The sequence below is a fragment of the Carassius auratus genome, chromosome 10 (genome assembly GCF_003368295.1).
Source record: "Carassius auratus strain Wakin chromosome 10, ASM336829v1, whole genome shotgun sequence".
Classification (NCBI taxonomy): Eukaryota; Metazoa; Chordata; class Actinopteri; order Cypriniformes; family Cyprinidae; genus Carassius; species Carassius auratus.
In genome coordinates, this window is record NC_039252.1 from 6,632,975 (window position 1) to 6,654,218 (window position 21,244).

Consider the following 21,244-nt stretch of genomic DNA (forward strand, 5'->3'; position numbering starts at 1 on the left):
GATCATGAAGTGTAACAGATGGCTAGACTTTGTAGACTATTATTTGAGCTTTGTCTACAAATAAAGCAAAATACATTATCATACATTCTGAAATGGTAAAATCTTTACTTAAAAGTGTTTATATTATATTATATTATATTATATTATATTATATTATATTATATTATATTATATTATATTATATTATATTATATTATATTATATTATATTATATTATTACTAAACCTGGCCGCTAATCTCCAATACGTTAGGCGGCGCTGTTTATCTATTATTAGAAACCCGAAGAAGACACTGTCCGTTTAGTTCAGAAAACAGTACAAATGTTGCATTATTTTTTGGTAGATATAAGTTAAGATATGCGTTGTCACTGTATAAATAAATATGGGTCCTCTATTTAATAAACCCGTGCCTTACAATTAGAAGAAGTTTTGCAGAGCGTTGTCTCTGGGATCAAAAGCAGAGTCACGCGACTTGTAAACAAACTGGAGGTTGACAGACTAACAGGAATGTGATTGCGCGTCTTTGTTTTTAAGCACTTTGAACGTCATTTAAAACTTTTGTTCTTGCATATCATGTCGATTTGAAGTTTGCAGAAATGAAAGAATTGATATTCTGCAGACTGCTTCAGCACTGGATATTTCTTTGTTTGTAAATGTGTATGTTACTGATTTGTACATCAAGACTACAGCGCCTGTTACCATGAAGGCAAACAAGTCCTACAAACTTGTGGTGCACAAGAGGGGTTTTGGAGGGAGTGGTGAGAATGTTCTTAATACTTCATTGGTTTTAGTTTATGACGGTGGCTCATTTAACATCCTTGTGTTTCTCCACAGATGATGAGTTGATGATGAATCCTAAAGTCTTTCCTCAGGTTAAACTGGGGGATATTGTTGAGATTGCACATCCAAATGATGAGTACAGGTGAGAGGAGCTTTCTGCTGATTTCAGGACATGTCACGTCAAATTACGTCACAGTTCATTCTAAAATCATTTGGAAAAACTATATAGTCATAATTCGGTTAAATGGAAAATGAAATCTTACATGGAATGCTTTAATGTATGTAAATCTTGAAATAAAATATTTAATATTTAAATATCTACTAAATATTGTAGAAACATAATTTTCTGTAAAGTTGCTTTGTAACGATTTGTATTGTAAAAAGCGCTATACAAATAAACTTGAATTTAATTTAATTGAATTTAATTTAATAAATTACTTGGATAAAATACATTTTTGAACAGTTTTTTTTCTAACTGAAAAACTAATAAAAATGAATAAAACCTATATAAACCACACACACACACACACACACACACACACACATATATATATAATAACTAATATAATTTCTGGTTATTCTCATAAAAATGTCACATTTCATCCTATAATTAAAAAAATATATATATTACAACACAATCTAACATGAAAGTTGTAATGAATATATATATATATATATGTGTGTGTGTGTGTGTGTGTGAGTGAGAAATCAGATGTTTAAATAAAATATATTTATTAGCAATAATTATTTTTAACAAAACATACAATAAATTACCAAAACTTTAACTAAAATTATAAACAAAACAGAAAATATCTAATTCAAAGCAAATTAAATTTATTAATAAAATAACAATGCTGTCTTCTATATTATAGAGTATGGTACTTTGCATGGTACATTGGTAGCACATTATTTTACAGTCCTTCTGGGTTAAGTTCGGTAAAAAAAAAAAATTCTAATCTGTATATTAATATATGCATCGATAATAATTTGGTTTATACTTTCTGTCTTTGTCTTAGTCCTCTGCTGCTGCAGGTCAAGAGTTTGAAAGAAGACCTGCAGAAAGGTGTGTTTTAAATTAGCGCTTATTCTTCTGTGCTAGTAACTATTAATTGGTGTTCATTTTCTAAATTAATTTTCACTTTTCCCGCAAACAGAAACTATCAGTGTAGATCAGACAGTGGCTCAGGCCTTCAAACTTCGCGCCTACCAGGACGTCATCATCAATATTGTGGACCCGAAGGTATTTTATACAGAAATACACTTTATTGCACAGTCCTACTATTTAATTTTAAAGACTATATGTACAATATAGCACAGCCACTCCTCACACCGTATTACCTAAATGCTCCATTGAAATGTACAGGAAGTGACTTTGGATTTGGTGGAGCTCACCTTCAAAGATCAATATATTGGACGAGGAGACATGTGGAGACTGAAGAAGAGCTTGGTGAGGAGATTAGATTCAAATCTGCATGGGATGTTCATTTTTAATGTCTTGTAGTGATGTTGATGTCTCTATGATGATCTTTCAGGTGAGCACATGTGCGTATGTGACACAGAAAGTAGAGTTTGCAGGAATCAGGTAACAACATCCATTATTACAGGCTGTCTGGATTGATTCTGATTGGTCATTTTAAGTATTTTACCGTCAGAAGTATATGTATAATACTACGGTTCCAAAGTTTTGGTTCAGTTTTTGAAAGAAGTGAACACTTTTATTTAACAAGGATGCTTTAAATTGATCCAAAGTGACAGTAAAGAAATGTAAAATGTTACGCTTTTTCCTTTTCTATCACAGTTTCCACAAAAATCTGTACTTTTTTCAACGTTGATAGAAAAAAAAAAAATTTGACTAGCAAATCACCATATTACAATGATTTCTGAAGATCACGTGACACTGAAGACCTCTTTAATGATACTGAAAATGTAGCTTTGCATCCCAGGATTAAATTACATTTGAAAACATATTCAAATAGTAAACATTTTAAATTGTACTAATATTTCACAATATTACAGTTTTTACTCTAGTCTTGGTGAGCATAAGAGAAAACATTTAAAATCTCACTGAACCCAAACTTTTGAACAATAGTGTACGTCTAACTAAATAATCGTTTTATCATGGTTTCAGGGCCCAGGCCAGTGAATTGTGGGTAAAAGGAGAGAAGGTCACTTGTGGCTACATTAGTGAAGATACAAGGGTGAGAAAGTCTCTTTGGAAATTCAGTTTGTTTTACTATCCATCACTAAAAAACAATTTTCTCCATGTTTTCTCCATCTAGGTGGTGTTTCGGTCCACCTCTGCGATGGTTTATATATTCATTCAGATGAGCTGTGAGATGTGGGACTTTGATATCTACGGTAAAGAGACCATTTAACCATTATGTATATTTGAAGAGAAAAATCGATTTTTTCAGGATTTTTAAGCTGCTGTCTTCATTCACAGGTGATCTTTACTTTGAGAAAGCTGTCAACGGTTTCCTCTCAGATCTGTTTGCTAAATGGAAGGTGAGTGTCCGCTTTACCATTTAACAGTAATGTCATCTGCACAATATAGCTGACTATGACACTGTTGGATTGTTAAAATATATCAATTTTTCTAGGAGAAGAATTGCAGCCATGAGGTTACAGTAGTGCTGTTCTCTCGTACCTTCTACTCTGCCAAATCACTGGGTAAGTGTTTCATATTTTAACAGTGCTTTGGTCATATGATTTGAATAATAATAATTGACTTAGTATCTTTCTTTATGTAGAGGAGTTCCCAGAGCTCCAAAGAGCATCAGTCCGTCAAGACCACGAGGGACGTTATTATGAGGATTTCTACAGGTCTGAAGTTCTCAATGGCAGCTTTGTAATAGTTGAAGCAGCAGTCCTTATTTTTATTCTCTTGCAGGGTGGTCGCCCAGAATGAAAGGCGTGATGAGTGGACATCTCTGCTCATCACCATTAAAAAACTCTTCATACAATATCCAGTGCTTGTGCGTCTTAAAGGAGCAGGTACGTATGCGTCCTGTTATACAGTATATATATATATATATATATATATATATATATATATATTAGGGGTGGCACGGTTCGCTGAAAAAAAACCATACCGTTCGGTTCACCACACACGGTTCAGCACACGCTGGGACCGCTGTTCAACTTAAATCTGACAAAGCATCTGTAATATGGTTTGCTACAAATAGCACGTAAAACAAACTGGGTTTAGTTAATGTATGTTATGTATGCCCGATATGAGCAGTCATTTATTCCGTCATCAACCGGGTGCTGATAGCGCGTGCGCACAGATGAGATCTGTACTTTATTCAATTTCTGTACCTAAAAACTTATGCTAGACCTGCCTAAAAAAAAAAAAACTGAATATAACTGCTTATTTTTGAATCTTTACTCTATTGTATTGATTTGTGCTGTTGCTTGTAGTTGGATAGATTCTTCTTCTGCTTCTTTTTTTTTTTTTTTTTTTTTTTTTTTATTAGAAAGTATAATTTTTCCATTAACATAGCACATACCGAACCATACCGAAACTGTGACTCTAAAACTGTGAAACAATGAAAAAGTTGAACCGTGCCACCCCTAATATATATATATATATATATATATATATATATATATATATATATATACACTATAAGTATATAATAAGTAATACTGTGAAAAATTATTACAATTTACAATGACAATGTTTTCTATTGTAATATACTGTATATTAAAATTAGGGTAGGGCTGGGCGATATATCTAACAATATGATCATGCGCATCTAATCAGTAAAGCTGCTTCCATGATCACCGCTAAAATCACCATCACCTGCTTATAATTGGAGTGGCATTTAATAGACAGAGCCGAAGATCGCTGACAAGCTACGCCATATCGCGTTCATTATCCCAGATGAATTGCCTTCGATAATGAACGCGATATGGCGTAGCTTGTCAGCGATCTACGGCTCTGTCTATTAAATGCCACTCCAATTATAAGCAGGTGATGGTGATTTTAGCAGTGATCACGGAAGCAGCTTTACTGATTAGATGATCATATCGTTAGATATATCGCCCAGCCCTAAATTAGGGCTGACCATTTAACCCGTTAACTAATGAATTAGTTATGAAAAAATTATGTGATTAAAATATTTTAATGCAGTTAACGCATCTTACATTTCACACAGTTGAGTGCTGACAGATATAATGCAGGGCAACAACTCCATAAATGCAGTTATGCCCTAAAATTCATGACACTGGGGCCGTATTTAGTTTCTAAATGAATCCGCGTTTTGAACGAATGGTGTGAAACAATGTCTCAAAGGCTCATTTATAAGAAGAGCTGTTTGAAGAATCTAATGAGTCATTAAGACATTACCGCCACCTGCTGGCAGTTTTAGTTTCTTATTTAGAAGGGGACTTTAATTAGGTCATAATTTACTCAAACATAGTTGACTCACTGTCTTTTGTGGAACAAGAAGGTATTTTGAAGACCGTTTGTAACAAATCTGTTTTGGTTACCAGTGAATTTAATTCCATGAACGAAAAAAAACTAAGATGCTTCTTAAATTGTCTTGTGTTCCATAGTTGATGTTAGGCTGCTGCAGCCTTATGGGTAATAAATTTCATGTTAAATCAAATAAAATATTTCTTTATAAAGCTACTATTTTTATTTGTCTGCTTAATATTTTCTAATTTAAAATAGCTTTAATTGTTCTTCTGGGGGTATTTTCACAGCCAAATTATTTCCCCCCGATTAATTAGATTAATTCATCAACACATCACAAGTAATTAATTAGATTAAAAAAAGTAATCGACTGAAAGCCCTAATTAAAATGCTATTTATTCCTCTGATACCCCAGTCTTAAGTGTCACATGATCCTTCAGAAATCATTCTAATATGCTGATTTGATGCTAAAGAAACATTTATTATTTTGATCAATGTTGAAAATAGAAAATAGCATTATTGAAAGTGTAACAGTCTAAGACATTATGTCCATGTCTTTTGTTATTGCAGATGGATTCCTGTGCGGACACAATTCCACTGCTGCTCAGGGAAATTATCTAGAAGCTATCAACTTGTCTTTCAATGGTTTGTAATTGCACATTTATTTTAAAGTCCCACAGCACTTCAGTAAAGCTGTTTGTCCTGATATCAGTGTCCTGTTTTGTTGTTTCCAGTCTTTGATAAGCACTACATCAACCGTAACTTTGACCGCACGGGCCAGATGTCAGTGGTCATTACTCCAGGAGTGGGTGTGTTCGAGGTGGACCGCTTGCTCATGATCCTCACCAAACAGCGCATGATTGACAACGGTCGGTGCTGAACATTTCGTTGTTTGTCTTGTAGCACAGAGCGGTGGATGCTAATGGTATGATCTCTTCCTAACAGGCATCGGTGTTGATCTGGTGTGCATGGGAGAACAACCCCTCCACGCTGTTCCACTCTTCAAGGTTGGTAAAGACCATATTAGGTTTGGCATTTGAGCATACAATCAGATATGAATGATTTAATACTTCTAAATAGAGTGAAAAAACATTTTTTTATATAATTTTATTAGTTACATAACCGCACAGTGCATGGAGACTCTAGAATTGGTGATGACTACAATCTTCCTCACTGGATCAACCACAGGTGAGATTTGAGAGTTGTTGCTATTGACTGCTAGGTGTTTGCTAGGGTATACCAACTACCCAGTACACCTCAGCAACCACCTAGCGGTCGGTAGCAAGTTAAAGGAGCCAACACTTAAGTCTCAGTCATGTTGGCTTAGATTCATCCTTTTAACAAAATATTGACTGCTAAAAAGAGAACAATAAAACATCACTCATGTTCATAGCACAAACAGTGTATATTATGCATCAATTTTGTTGTGTGAATTAAGTACATCCAAAATATTGGTAATAAACTTTTCAGAATCTCTGATATTTATTCTACATAAGGGTTCGTACGAGTGCTTGAATTCCTTTGTTTCCGAGTTTGAAAAATGCTTGGATTTTGGATAAAGTGTTTGAAAATGCAACTGCATTGGTAAATAAATATGAATTCTACAGCTTTTACACATCAAAGAGCCAGAACTCATGCAGCTGTTTTACACCACGGATCAAGCTGGCTGGAAAAAAGGTTAGAAATATTGCACTTTTAACTCACAACACCTTGTGACTGTATTATTTTTAATGTGTGAACGACTTAATGTTTGTAAAATTGCTAATGAAGCTGCTGTCGCTCTGATGTTTTTATTTTTATTTTAAGGCTCATGCTGAGAAAGCTAAAAGCAGCAAAGAACACTGTAAGTAGGACACTAGTAAGTTTTGTATTTTAGTTCAAGATTGTTTAATGGTTTACTGTGTCTGACTTGAGCTGGATTTGTCTTTCTCAGCTCTTGGTTCACCAAAAGATGCTGAGAACAGCCTTCCGATCCAGGTGGACTATGATGCGTATGATGCTCAGGTCTTTAGGCTTCCTGGACCTTCCAGAGCCCAGAGGTCCACCAACTTTAGGTACGTTAAAATAATCAAAATCCTGTCATCGTGTTTCATTTTTTGGTTGAACCCTTTCTTGAATTGTGACTGCAGTGTAACAAATCCTCTTGCTTTGAGCTTCTGAATGGAAAGACACTTCATGTTAGGATTAGTGATGCACCAGAATTACCCCTAAATATAAAAAACTAATTGAATACATTTTTGGATGGTTGAGATTATTGACAGAAATGATGATATTTAATTAGTGTGTGTCTTTGATAAGATGCTTTATGACAGCGTGTCAATGTCCATTTTGTATGGACACTAGGGCTGGGTTGACAGTATCGATTTCTTGATTTTAATGTATCTTTATTTTGATTAATCTATTAGTCTGTGCCGTTTTCTGGTTACATGTGAATAAAACATTTAAAAAATGATATAATCCAGTTGTCACTCACAATAAGCTTTGTGTTTTGCTACTTTTGATATGAAACAAAGACTCAACTTTCATAAGACACTCCCAACCGGGTCACGGCACCAATGTAACCCCTCTCTCCTGGTGCCTTTGTGCAGTTTAAATGTTTATATACAATTATTACATAACTTTGGTTTTCAGGCTTAATGCACACTTTAATTCTGGTTTCAATGTTTTGATTTTAAGGTGCATCACTAGTTAAGATCTTGAAGTTTTCATACTGACCAGTTTATCAATTTATATGACAGATTATACATTTAGCCTCTGGTCTTGTGTGTCAGGTCGAGTCGGGAGAGGGAGTCAGCCAGCAGGAAAAGTTGGGGCTCAACAGATGTTAGTGGAGGTTTAGTAGGCAGCTCTCCCCCAGCCAGGCTTACAGGACCAGAAGAACAGAGGAGCCTGGCATCAGATGACAGTCTGAGCCACATCTCCAACATCCTGCTCATCCCACGCCCGGCTCAGGGCCAATACGAGATCAGCAGCTCCCTGGGGTACACCAGCTGCACAAGAGGTACAGAACTGATCAGAGTGCACCTGTGTGTTGATGTAGACTGAAACATCTGGTTGATGTTCGCTGCTTCTTGTCTGTCTCATTGCAGAATTGCTAGAAAAGATGGTAGAATCCCAGAGGGACTCCAGTGCCCCGGGCCGCTTCATGGTGGGTAGCGCTGAGTCCACCCTACACATACGGCCGGGCGGTTACACGCCGCAGAGGGCCCTCATCAACCCATTCGCCCCCTCACGCATGCCAATGAAACTCACCTCCAACCGCCGCCGCTGGATGCACACATTTCCAGTGGGTAAGTAATACACATGTGAAGTACTTGCATCTGCATTCTGTGGTCAAATGTTTTGCATAATGACAGTACTCGGTAGTAACCAATTACATCTAATCTGGATTGTGTAATCAGATTCCAAAAATGAAGTACTCGTAATTCGATAATATTACATTGTAAAGTACTCGTAATCAGACTAAAGTGAATTTTTATTGATTGCATGAATTAGGGGTTGCATGACTGATTTCTACTAGTCGATTGTTTATAAAAACAAATACTTGAGTTACTCGACTACCCGTGGTTCATGCTACTGTACATGCCAGCCTCAGAATATTCAGGCAGAATTACTCCTTCGTCTGTTATTCGTTTTTGAAACCATTATCCGTGCCATTCCGAAAAAGGTATTCGGCTTCAGGCACATGCCTAATTATTACATTACATATTTTAATTTTACATGCAACATAGATAAGTTCATAGAAAGTAACAGCTACACGCAATATTGTAATCCTGAAATTCACATCGTACTTGCAAACTCTTTTTATTCATTATGGTTAATGCATGCTCACGTAGTCGATTGTTTCCGACAGCGCTGACTAGAATATCTTTGCTGTCAGAGAGCTCTCAGACCTGATTAAAAATATCTTAATTTGTGTTCCCAAGAAGAACAAAAGTCTTACAGGTTTGGAACGACATGAGGGTGAGTAATTAATGACAGATTTTCATCATTGGGTGAACTAACTCTTTAAACTCATGAACTCCCTGCAGTTTCTTCACGAACTCCAGTTTGGGAAACACTGAAGTTAAATAATGTAAATAACAACAAATGGAATATCTTTTCTTTCTCTTTGTATGTTTATATCAATATGGTACAAGAGTATCCTATTTAAATCAATCGGAGAAACAAGTTAGGCCAAAAGTAATCTAAAAGTAGTCCGATTATATTACCTGGAATGTGTAATGTTCATTTTTGACATGTAATTTGCAATCAGTAACAGACTACATTTTGTAAGCAGACAAATCCCAGTACTGCATAATGATAAATGCTAAACTAGAGTCTGTTCTCTACATGTTTTACATGAAATTGTGTGGATGTTCAAGGTCCTTCTGGAGAGGCAATCCAGATTCACCATCAGACACGACAGAACATGGCAGAGCTGCAGGGCAGTGAGCAGAGGGACCCGGCTCGTACCTCCGCCGAACTGCTGGAACTGGCCTATCACGAAGCTACGGGAAGGTCAGTCACGCACACGAGTAAGAGGTTATTTGGACAGGGAAAATGTACCAATGTGATAAAGCTAGAGACTAATATTGGTGTAAATGTGTGTGTTTTAGCAAGCGGAACGCATCCCGTCATGCAGGAGAGAATGGACTGTATATCACGGGAGTTCCTGATAATGTCTCTGGAAGCCCAACTAGTAGCAACAGCACTGGTGACTTACTATTATACACTGGCCCTAAAAATATATATTTATACAGTTTATGAATGTCAGAGTGATTCTTAAGTGCTGATTCTTTGTAGTTAATCAAAAATGTGTAGCATGAAAAGGTCTGATTCCCAAATGTATGATTCTAAGGAGTCGGTTCTTTGTAGAGATTCAAAAATATACAATGCAGCTGCTATAGTCTGATTCCCAAACAGATGATTTTTATGAGTTGGTTCTTTGTAGCGAATCAAAAACATACAATGTGACTACTGTAGTCCAAGTCCCAAACAAATGACTCTTGTGACCTGGTTCTTTATTGTGAATCAAAAAAACTTGCAGCGTGACTGGTGTAGTCTCATTCCTGAATGAATCAACTTATATGAGTTGGTCCTTTGTAGGAAATCAAAGACATAAACACAACTTGTGTAGTCTGAGTCCCAAAAAATGTCTCCTTTGTTTTTTTTTTTGCAGCAATTCAGAATACATGCAGCAAATGATTCACATAAGCCAGTCCATTTAGGTTCTTTTAAGACTCAAATCAGTTTAATTACTGACTTTTTGTTAATGTGATTAAAGGTACAATTATGAGTTAAGGAATGAATTGAAATTGCAATTTTATTAATTAATTTGTCAATATTTGTTACTCAAAACTAATAGTCCATCCAGAAATGTCATATATTCAGCCTCAAGTTATTCCAAACCTGTATTAGTTTCTACTGCTGAGCACAGAAGAAGCACTAAACAGTTAACGGCAGCCATTGGCTTGTTTTGTCTTACCAACATTCTTCAGAATATCTTAGCTCAAAAAAATAAAAATAAAAAAACAGTCTGGAACAAGTTTGGAACAAGTGGAGGGTGAGTAAAGATGAAAGAATTGCCATCTTTGGGCGAACTGTCCCTTTAATGCTATTGACAAGAAACCAGAATGGTATGAGAGAAACCAGAATTATCTGCTAAATGACATTAATGCATTATTAAGTATGACCAGTGGACACTTCTTGGGGCCACTCTAGTTTTTAGTTTTACCACTTATTTATGATACAATATTTGATCATAAAATGACTGTTCTCTCTGAAACCAGATGATGAGTTAATGTTGTTACTGCTCTTGCTTTCATAGGAACACCAGTGAACCGTGGTTCTTTTGAGGAATACTCCAGTCCAGATCCGAGTGAGTTCTTCCCCATCATTGAAGAAAACAAATCACATCTTCAGTATCCATTGAGTCCCACACAAAGGAAAATTTTCCACATATAGACCCCCAGAAAATATACATTTGTTAGTTCAGTTACTTAAATACATTCATATTTGATTGGGGAAGGCTGGGATTTATTGTTGAATGATTTAAGGTATTTAAGTCTTAGCCTGTACCTTTGATTTTGACACTTTTGGGTTAGTAACCTCAAATCAGGTGTGCCTTTGAGGGAATTTCTGTTCTTTATCTTTGTATAAGGTTGTTTGGGTATCCCGAGCCATTGCTATAGATCATAGTTGAGTGGCTGTGTTGTTTATGGGTGAAAGTTTGATGAGCGAAAAAGGTGGTCCAGAACTTCTGAGGGAATTCACTAAACAGTTGCGCCACTTGAGCGTTTGTTTTGAATTTGTCTGTCCAATCAAACATTTTGTTCAATTATGGTGTAAAGGGGTTAGGTAAAGCTAGCATGCTAGTTGGCCATTAATGTTCAATAATAAGAATTATACATTTGTTGCAGTAGTGTGTAAGCCAAGTTAGCTTGCTAATTGCTAGAGATATTAACAAACAAGAATTCAACATTTGTTCAGTTGAGATTTCTTGCGTGTAGGCTAAGCTAACTCATTAATCGGCTGGTGATATTCACAAATAAGGATTGAACATTTGTTCCAATATGTTGTAGGTTAACATGTTAACTGGCTATTAATATTCACATATAAGAACTGAAAACCCATTCCATTAGAGTATGAAGGGTGTAGGCTAAACTAGCACATTGATCAGCTAATGATATTCACAAATTTTGAACATTTGTTTCATTTTAGGGGCATAGGATAAGCTAGCATGCTATTCGGCTAGTGATATTCCAAAATAAGAATTTAATGATTATTTAGTTAGTGTGTTGGCTAAGCTAGCATTTTAATTAACTACTGATATTTATAAATAAGACTCCTCTAACATAGATCGCCGACAGAAAAAGATGTGTTGAGTGTAATGACAGTGAAACTGAATAAGATGCTAAAACGATAACTTAACATTGCTAGCATTGTGCGCGATTTATTCTTAGTGAATTCCACCTCAGATTATAATGGGATTTCTGGTTTTCTCACTGTACCACTTTCCCCGGGGATTTCTCTATTTCCAAAATTCCCCTTTCTCTCTATACTAATCAAGAACCAAACTTCAATTCCCTCCCACTCACAAGCTTTGTAACCCTCAATAAAATCACAAATCACGAATATGTAAAATCACACTGCCACACACTCACGCATGCCTTACCTGAATGCTACAAGTACTGGTCATCTTTTCTGTCAATCATGTGTTGATGTTGATGTACAGATGGCCCTTCACACTTTTTACTCATCAGTGATATCACGATGCTCACAGTGCCTTTAGTGCATGTTAATTTTGCATGTAGTGTTCACTGTAATTTCAGTTTAATTACGACAATGATGGTAACACACTCCTTTTTCTTTTCCCACTTTCTCCTTGTTGTGTCTTGTATGTGTCTGCCTGGAATGGTTCCCACTCTCTTCTTCTGCCTCTTTCTCTCTCAATCTGTCTGCTAATTTTCAATCGGGCCTTACGTGTGAATGTGTATGAATGTTACGTCCATGTGGTACGTGTGTCATGCGCTGTTGGACGCTGTGTGTGTGTGTGATGGGGGTGCCCCTGAAGTCCTGCTGCTGTCTGCCCCTCCGACAGTGCCTAGTTTCTGCTGCACGGTTGGGGTGGACTGGAAGTCCCTCACCACTCCCGCCTGCCTCCCGCTCACCACCGATTACTTTCCTGACCGCCAAACCCTGCAGAATGACTACACAGAGGGCTGCTATGACCTGCTGCCACACACTGACCTGGAGAGGTACAAAGACAATAGGGATTAGGTGGTATAGGTCCAAAAAAAAAGGCTTTTGTATTTTATGCACTATATACTGTTGTGTATATATGCTTAAAAAAATCTCTGTTTGGATTAAGCAGATAATGAAGAGTCTAGAATTGGATCATTATTGCAGTGATAAATGTGTTTCTGACATGCTGTATGTTGTGCATTAATTCTATTTATCCTACGTGATACAGTGGGTAGATTTTCCTTTCTTAACCATGTTGGAAGATGTACCCATGTCCATATTCCAGGATGACAATGTCAAAATTAATTGGCCACAAACTGCGAAAGAGCGGCTTACTTGAGGAGCATGAGGAATCATTTTCTTGCTCGAATTTATTTTCCATTGAGTGTCCTGCGCTTAACCCCATTGAAAGTCTTTGTAAATGTCAATCCAAAGATCTCGGCCAAAAATGCATGCTTATTAACTCTTGGTGAAAATAATGTGATGTTATATGACATTTTCGAAAATGCCATAATGAAAGCACAATGTTAAATTAAAGGTGCTCCAATGAAATATTAATATTAATATTAGAGTGTGCAACTTTTTTGGACAGGCAGTGTAAAGTCTACTCCAGCACATCACATTGAATTTCAATAGGTTTAAACTCAAGACTGTGTGGTGGCCAATCTTTCCTAATTTAAGCCTGATAAATCTTGCCATTGTCATTCTGGATAATGTACATGGGAACATCTTCTGACATTGTTGTTTAAGAAATAAAAAGCTATATACTGCATCGGTAAGTGTTAAAAGCATCGTTGCCATAAATTTAACATGCCAGAAACAATGCAATAATGATCCAGCCCTAAAATCTTGACATTAACATTCTCCATAGGAGAATTGATTTTAACTGTATCCTTTGTACCTTTAAAGACTGACCTGCTGTGAGCTCCAAGGTTCGTTAAAGCCATCATCCCACATTATTTCATCCATTTAAATAATCATGTTTGTTACCATTAAACTGTTACTCATGATTCTACATTCTACAAAAAAATCCAACAATCGAAGAATTAAAACAAAAATTATGTAAAAAGAAAAGTTTTATTATTACAACGAATCACTGAGAATGAGTCTTATCTGCCTAGAAAAATGCAAAATTATCTCAAGTATTCTCATACTTTTGAACCCCACTATAGATTTCTTGTATATTGAAGATCTTAGTCCAAAATGAATGCCTTTAATCTTCTGTAGACGTGATGATGAGTCTCCAGTGATGATGGCCCATCAGGTGTTTGAAGAGTTCATCTGTCAACGACTGATGCAAGGCTACCAGATCATTGTACAGACTAACAAGAAGCCACAGCCAGCTATAGCCCCACCCCTCAGCAGCAGTCCCCTTTATTCCCGAGGTACATCCTCTACTGCACTCCCCTTTGAAAGATTGAGTAGTCTTCTTTTTTTAATAAATCATGCTCCATTGTAATGCAGGTAAGAGATTTAAAGGTGTGCTTTTCAGGGCTGGTGTCTCGACGCAAACCAGAGGAGGAGGAGAGTGTTTACTGGCTCAGTATGGGAAGAACCTTTCATAAAGTCTGCCTTAAAGATAAGATCATTACTGTCACCCGTTACCTCCCAAAGTTAGTTTGTTCTTAGTCATTCGGTTTCGATTTACAGAACGTTATTTGTTCTTCTAGAAATGCCCACAAATGTGTTTTGTGTGTCCTTAGGTATCCTTATGAATCCACACAGATTCAGTATAGCTACAATCTGTGCCCTCCACATGCAGACGCCCACTTTTTGCCATTTTGGGTGGAGTTCAGCCACGAGCGTCTAGAGGAGTACAAATGGAACTACCTGGACCAGTACATCTGCTCTGCTGGTTCAGAGGACTTCAGGCAAGTGGCTTTGCTAACACCATGGCTCTGACGCAAAAAAGGCAGATGCCCATAAAATCCCATTCCTTTCTCTTCCACAGTCTTATTGACTCTCTGAAGTTCTGGCGCACGCGCTTCTTGCTGCTGCCAGCGGGCGGAGCCAAGCGAGTGGCGGATGGTGAGGGTCACTGGGATGTGTATGGGGACGGAATGGGGGCAGGGCGGGATGGCCTCTCTGGCACTGGTGACTGGTCTCTTTTGGATGGATTTATCCGCTTTTTGGAAGGCCTGAACAGGATCCGTCGCCGTCACCGATCTGATCGAATTATCCGCGTAAGTTCACAGCTAACAGGATAAGCACAAATGAGTCAAAAAGGATAGAACCACTTATCAGGGTTATACAATAACAGCTGCTCTGTTTATTACAGAAAGGAGCTACCATTAAAGGTCTGCAGGTAACAGGAGCCCTCTCATCCTACAACCCGGAGCCTATAGCGCCCCCTGTGGGCAAAAAAGGCACCTCTGCCCTATCTGCACTCCTTGAGTTGGATCAGACACAGAAGTGAGTTGTGCAGGCAGATATCGGCAAACCAAACTAAGTAAATACCACAATGCTAAATCAATGGGAAACAAGTGTTTGTGCAATGCCAGAAACAATGAGATTTTTTGAGACTTTTATCTAGTAACGCATATGGTAAGAGTTTTATAAAATGCATGAGATTCCAGGCTTTTTTCCAATGCTGGTAAGATGTCTTTGATCTGCAGGAGTTTAGAAGAGCAGCAGCTTGCTGCTCAGCATGTTGGGAAATCATGTGGTCCTTTCAGTGATGCTGCCAGCGTTGCCCTAACAACTACCTATGTCGATAGCCCCCGTAAGGTGAGAGTCCAAGGCAGACCGCCGAATGGACTGTGCTGTTGTGTAGTTCCTGGCTTCCTGTGTGCCTCTTTGTGCTTTTTGAGTGGGAAAGAGAGCTATTATATTTATACAGTATGTTTTGCTTGCTGGCTTTTTTGTGTAATTTTCACCTTTGTCTGCTTGGTTTAAAGACTGATCATAGTGTTTGAAACAGAATTAAAAGTTAGTATTAAATGCAACTACTATAAATTGCCACAATAATGTAATATCGGGGGGTTAATTTAATTAATTCAGTTAATATTTGATTAGTTGCATAAAAGTGTTATAAATACAATTCAAATTTTTAATTCATTTTAATTCCTCCTTCATTTAGCTCATGTTTTCCTGTTGTCTTATTATTGAATCATGGATATTATTTGCACTGCGTTTATGTTTTCTTGCTCCTTCCTTGGCTCTTTTGACCTTAGCCTCTTCCTCTTCCATTACTGCCTTGTTCTTGCTCTGATCTCTGGGGGTTATTTTCTCTCTTTCTGGTGTTTTCCTCCTAAAATGCTGACAGGATGCTGCCTTCATTTTGGACTTCATTCGTAGTCCACGTTCCTCCTACATCTGTCACTCTCAGGTCAGTCACTGCCCCCTCTCTGCTCTGTGGCAGCCGTCTGTCTCTCTCAATGCGCGTGTGTGCGTATAAACCATGTGTGCATGCCTGTGTATTTGTCCAACCTCTCACTGGCATTAAAATGTGAAGGTTGTTGTTTCTATCTAGTGTTTTTGTAGTCAGCGTGACAATGAAGAGTCATTCCTGTTTGTCTGTGTACCCATAATCAATATTACATAAAATCGCTTCATTTAACATCTTAACCACTAGGAGTTCCACTGTAGTGCTAGACTGCATCACTCCTGTTGTCTAATGGAAGAATGCATGTGCACTTTAAATTTAATCTCACTTCACATCCTGAACACATTTAGAGTGCTGCTAATCTCACCTAGCCAGATTTTTGTCTAGCGGCATATAGTAACTGTTCCACATTGCAGCTAATTCTGGCCCGGAGCAGATGGGAAGAGGCCATCTGACCAACAAGTAAAGCGAGTCTTCACATTTTGCTTTTTTTACTACATGATACCACCCTTATGAGACCACAGTAATGGACAAGCATGCAATAAAGTGGTAAATCAGTTAAATAATGCCAGAGTGGTTAACAAAGTAAGGTTACATATAAGAATGCAGAAAATATGGAAGGAAGGTAGAAAATATGTGTGGAGACATGTACCGGGGATTTTCTATGTAAGATTCATTCCTGCTAGTCACCGGATGCAGGTAGCATGAAGATATCTCAGCATTTTGCACCCCTTGTCAGTCCTGTGCAGTGCTGTTTTTTCAACTTGTTTGCATGAAGATATCTTGACACATTCCCACTGGGTTTCTTAGCTGCCAGCTGAACAGGTTTCAGCAAATCATATAGAGGGAGGGTTGATGGACAAAGGAGGCAACCAACCAGGAGAGAGAACATCAGCTACATCCCAAGCCACAGGAGACCCAACCCCAGGCACTGGTGCAGAGACTGGGTAAGAGAATGCCTTATCTTATTCCGAACATGTCTGAACATGGCTTCCTCTATGTTCAAATCAGAACTTGCCACTTTCATGTCGCATTACAGCGGGCAGTCAGGATCCAGTGGATTGAGTCTTTCCTCATCGTCCACACTAATGGAGATCCTGGAAGCCATTAAGCATCCCACGTGAGAGTCTTTGAATCCTTCATTATTTATTAGTGTTCTATTATGTCACCCATGTGTGATATAAATTGACTTCCTGTGCTTGCAGCACTGGAGTGCAGCTTTTGCCAGAGCAGAGGGGCCTGCCTCCCAACTGCTTTGTCAGTGCTGAGGTTGTACATTGGCTGGTCAGCACTGTGGAGAATGTTGCCACACAAGGCATTGCAGTAGAAATCATGCAGGTAAAATTGAGAACATTGCAAAAGTCATAGTTGTCTGTTTGTATTTAAAAACTTTACCATCTCGTTGATGCTCCTGTAGAAAATGCTGGATGAAGGTCTTATTACGCATGCCTCTGGTGATGCCATGCGAACGTTTGTCTATGGGTTCTACCTCTACAGAATTGTCGACAAAGACAATGAGAAGGGTAAGAATCGACTTGATCTATCAAGATTACTTGGTTAATTGTTGTCAAGTTTATGCAGGTGCTAGGTTGCTGCTAACCTACTGTATCAAGGGAGATTCACAGCCAGTGATTTGCAAAGCAACTGCACTTCATTCATTTTCAGTGAGAAGTTGCAATTTCTGGAGTACACAATTCAGTGATCCACCGGGATCCATAGTGATCTCCAGATTGAGCATCACTGTCTCCAATCCCATTGTTAGCATGACTGTGTCTTGGTGCTTCTAACCTTCGTGAAAACACACATCTACTCCCTGCAGCCCCTACGACTCAGCTGCCCCCAGCAGGAGCCAATGTATGGTCTGCTGCAGCTTTGGAGGACTTCGCCCTGTTCCAGAGGAAGTGGTTTGAGGTGGCCTTTGTTGTGGAGGAACGTCGGCCCTGTGACTTACCTGCTTTCCTCCTGCCCTGGTTGCCCAGCCGGCCAGCCTCGTATGCAAGTAGGCATAGCTCCTTCAGCCGCAGCTTTGGAGGACGCAGCCAAGCTGCTGCACTGCTAGGTACACACAGCCGGCTCTGATCCCAGAGCAGCCATGCTCCGCACCTAAAGGCAGTATGCCATACTCCCTCCCCCGAAAGTTCTTGAAGGCTAGTTGGGTGAATGAGTCGCGCAAAGTCAAATAATTTCTACTCATATTACTAAAGCATTCAGATATCATCTATGCCATCTACTAGTCAACCCAACATCAATGCGCAATTGGAAACTTCTGCAACTCAACTAACATATAAAGATCAACATTGCAACAACATACTCTTCTCAGGAAACACTGCTTTTGATTCAGCCACTTCCATCAAGAAATTGTACTTATGAAAAACTAAGCATCTGACTTCGTGTGACTCTTCTCCATTCTGGCACTGCATGCTGTTTTAGAAAAGTAGTACACCTTTATTTCATTCTGTTCATTCCCGCAATGCCCAAATCATGTTGATAACAGCTTGATTCCCTTTCTGACTGATTGCTGTAGACTGTGATTGTAATTCTGCAATTATAACAATCCCAATTAGCCATCAATCGGTGTCACAGTACATGCACTCTACAAGTAGCATGGTTACATATATTCTAACAGGGCAAAATTGCTTTGCAAGCTGTTCCAATCAGAGCATGGACTGATTCCCCAATACACCAATCAAACCGTTGTGTTGGGTGGGCTATAATGATGTCTTGTACACCAGTAGTGCATGTTGTAAAGTAGTGGCTGTGGTCCAGTAGTGCTGTGGTATGGGTTCTTCCTGCTGTCCTCCATCTGTCCTGTTGCTTCTGGATGAGTGATGTTCCTGCATTGTTCCCAAAACCTAAGCAAAGCTTTTCTGCCAACCCAATGCCTTTCTGAATTTGCTTTCAGTGTTCTCCTGCCATAGAAGCTTCATACATCCTACTTGGCTATAATACAATGCATGATGGAAAATCACCCTAGATCTCAGAATCATTAGTTCATTCTCAATTTTCATTTTAGATGTCATGAGCACTAATTGCCATTGCCATTGCCAGCTCTTTTATCGCAACTACTCTTCATTGACCCATTAAAGGTCTTAATAACTCTATGCCTGACCTCTGTCATTTCATCCTTTTGGCAATTTCTACTCTCTCTCTCCGTCTTTCTTGCTCTGTTTTTGCCCCTCCTCTCTCAGCTGCCACGGTTCCAGAGCAGAAAACAGTCACCTTGGACGTTGATGTGAACAATCGCAGTGATCGGACTGAATGGTGCAGCTGCTATTACCATGGCAACTTCTCCCTCAATACTGCGTTTGAAATCAAGCTGCACTGGATGGCTGTTACTGCAGCCGTACTCTTTGAAATGGTAAGCATAGGATGAGCAGTTTTAAAAATCTCCGAATGAGGTGACCGAGGTGTTTATACTATCCAGGATTATCAAGCAAAGTCATCCAGATGCATGTAGTTAACTACTACCAACTAAAGGCCCAAACATAACATCTAAGGTTGAGACATAGTCTTTAAGCACTGGACTCTTCTTTTTCAGGTGCAAGGCTGGCACAGAAAGGCAGCATCTTGTGGATTCCTGCTTGTACCTGTGTTGGAGGTGCCCTTTGCTTTGTCATCGTACCTGTATGGTGACCCTCTCCGTGCTCAGTTGTTTATCCCCCTTAATATCCAGTGCCTGCTAAAGGAGGGCTGTGATAACCTGTTTGAGGGTGAGGACAGAAAAAGTAACAGATTGAATGGTGTGATGGTTGTAGAAGTCCATATATATTTGTGAATACATTGTCTCTGTTTGGTGTTTGCACATTGCTAAGCTAACACTGTGATATCCTAGATACTCAGTGCAAAAATCTTAGGTAAATAGTCTGTTTTGGTCTTTAATGGCTTTTGAATATATTTATGATATGATGATTAATCGCAATTAATTTCACGGTTCATCTTTCATAGAATTTGTCTCAATATTTAAAACTGCCATTGTCATTTTATGTTAAGTGAAAGTTTGATATCTTCCATTATGGCACTTCTGTACTCATTTAGGGTTTGAGCCAGAGACATACTGGGACAGAATGCAGTTGTTTCAGGAGGCCATCATCTCCAGGTAAAGAGAGAATAGAAATATTATTTCTCATTTAGTGAATCTAGTTTATTTCTAGTTAAATCTATTTATTAAGGTCTAGTGGTGCGGTGTTTTTCCTCATTTAAACAACTTCCTTTCTTCTTTGAAGATTTGGCTTTGTTCATGACAAATTCTCAGCATCAGCTTTTAACTTTCCATCAGAGAACAAACCTCAATACATCCATGTAACAGGTACATGCTTTTATGAACTGCATAAACTATACTAGCACTACTACTTTTTTACTAATTCTTTCAATCTTTTCCTCTTGCTCTTTCGTTATCACTGTCACTCGGGAATGTTTATCTCTGTATCCAGGTACAGTTTTTCTTCAGCTGCCTTACTCAAAAAGGAAATACTCCAGTGGACAGCGGCGGCGCCGTAACTCCGCTACCTCCACCAATCAGAGCCTGTTTGGTTCTGAGGAGCGAGTGGGCTACAATTGGGCCTACAACACCATGCTGACCAAAGCCTGGAGGACTGGCGTTCTGGGGGACGAGAAACTGACTGACCGCCTGTTGCGGGATTTCACGGACTTTTGTGCCAACAAGGATAATCGACTGGTGACCTTCTGGGAAAGCTGTGTTGAGAAAATGAACGCCAGTGCCCCTTAAGAAAAGGCAAAACTGTGTCAGAGAAAACAGAGACTGCCTCTGTTTTAAGAGCTAATGTACTGCTGCTATCATCTAATCAGAGAGAAATAAAGCAAACAGCCTCATCATCAAACACTCAGATGGATGAGTCATATGTTTTCAGAGTGTCTGCACATGTGCCTGCAATGTCCTGAACCCATCACTGGGTTGTACATAATCGGATCAATTTGTTCATTATTGCTATGCCTTTTTTTAAAAACATGTTTATGTTTATGGTTATTCATGGTCTT

At 38.5% G+C, this 21,244-nt stretch overlaps 1 protein-coding gene across 7 annotated transcripts; it reads left to right on the top strand.

Moving 5' to 3' along the window:
• The first annotated feature begins 276 nt into the window (after window positions 1-276).
• depdc5 (DEP domain containing 5, GATOR1 subcomplex subunit) lies at window positions 277-21,227 on the top strand. 7 transcript variants are annotated; one of them, XM_026274545.1, is made up of 42 exons: window positions 277-757; window positions 834-921; window positions 1,796-1,842; window positions 1,934-2,019; window positions 2,143-2,226; window positions 2,312-2,361; window positions 2,908-2,977; window positions 3,059-3,137; window positions 3,223-3,284; window positions 3,380-3,449; window positions 3,530-3,602; window positions 3,670-3,773; window positions 5,770-5,844; window positions 5,934-6,068; window positions 6,145-6,206; window positions 6,314-6,387; window positions 6,807-6,876; window positions 7,006-7,042; window positions 7,133-7,253; window positions 7,971-8,200; window positions 8,289-8,489; window positions 9,564-9,699; window positions 9,798-9,895; window positions 11,009-11,059; window positions 12,755-12,938; window positions 14,152-14,309; window positions 14,417-14,537; window positions 14,628-14,795; window positions 14,876-15,107; window positions 15,203-15,336; window positions 15,540-15,651; window positions 16,190-16,252; window positions 17,060-17,196; window positions 17,289-17,369; window positions 17,455-17,587; window positions 17,667-17,772; window positions 18,069-18,308; window positions 19,438-19,607; window positions 19,788-19,959; window positions 20,285-20,345; window positions 20,473-20,555; window positions 20,680-21,227. In XM_026274545.1, the coding sequence occupies exons 1-42, from the start codon at window positions 700-702 to the stop codon at window positions 20,973-20,975; spliced, it is 4,812 nt and encodes a 1,603-aa protein (XP_026130330.1). In that variant the 5' UTR covers window positions 277-699; the 3' UTR covers window positions 20,976-21,227. The 7 variants fall into 7 exon arrangements, with proteins under 7 accessions (XP_026130330.1, XP_026130332.1, XP_026130331.1 ...); XM_026274547.1 differs by having other exon boundaries at window positions 700-757; window positions 18,069-18,248; XM_026274546.1 differs by having other exon boundaries at window positions 700-757; window positions 12,782-12,938.
• Window positions 21,228-21,244: the final 17 nt, after the last annotated feature.

What these genes read in the sequence shown, in the direction of transcription:
- depdc5 (XM_026274545.1), top strand. Translation starts at nt 700, where the DNA reads ATGAAGGCAAACAAGTCCTACAAACTTGTGGTGCACAAGAGGGGTTTT. An exon ending in GAGTTGGATCAGACACAGAA is followed by an intron (nt 15,337 to 15,539) that starts GTGAGTTGTGCA and finishes TTTGATCTGCAG; the next exon opens with GAGTTTAGAAGAGCAGCAGC. An exon ending in CTGTGATAACCTGTTTGAGG is followed by an intron (nt 19,960 to 20,284) that starts GTGAGGACAGAA and finishes GTACTCATTTAG; the next exon opens with GGTTTGAGCCAGAGACATAC.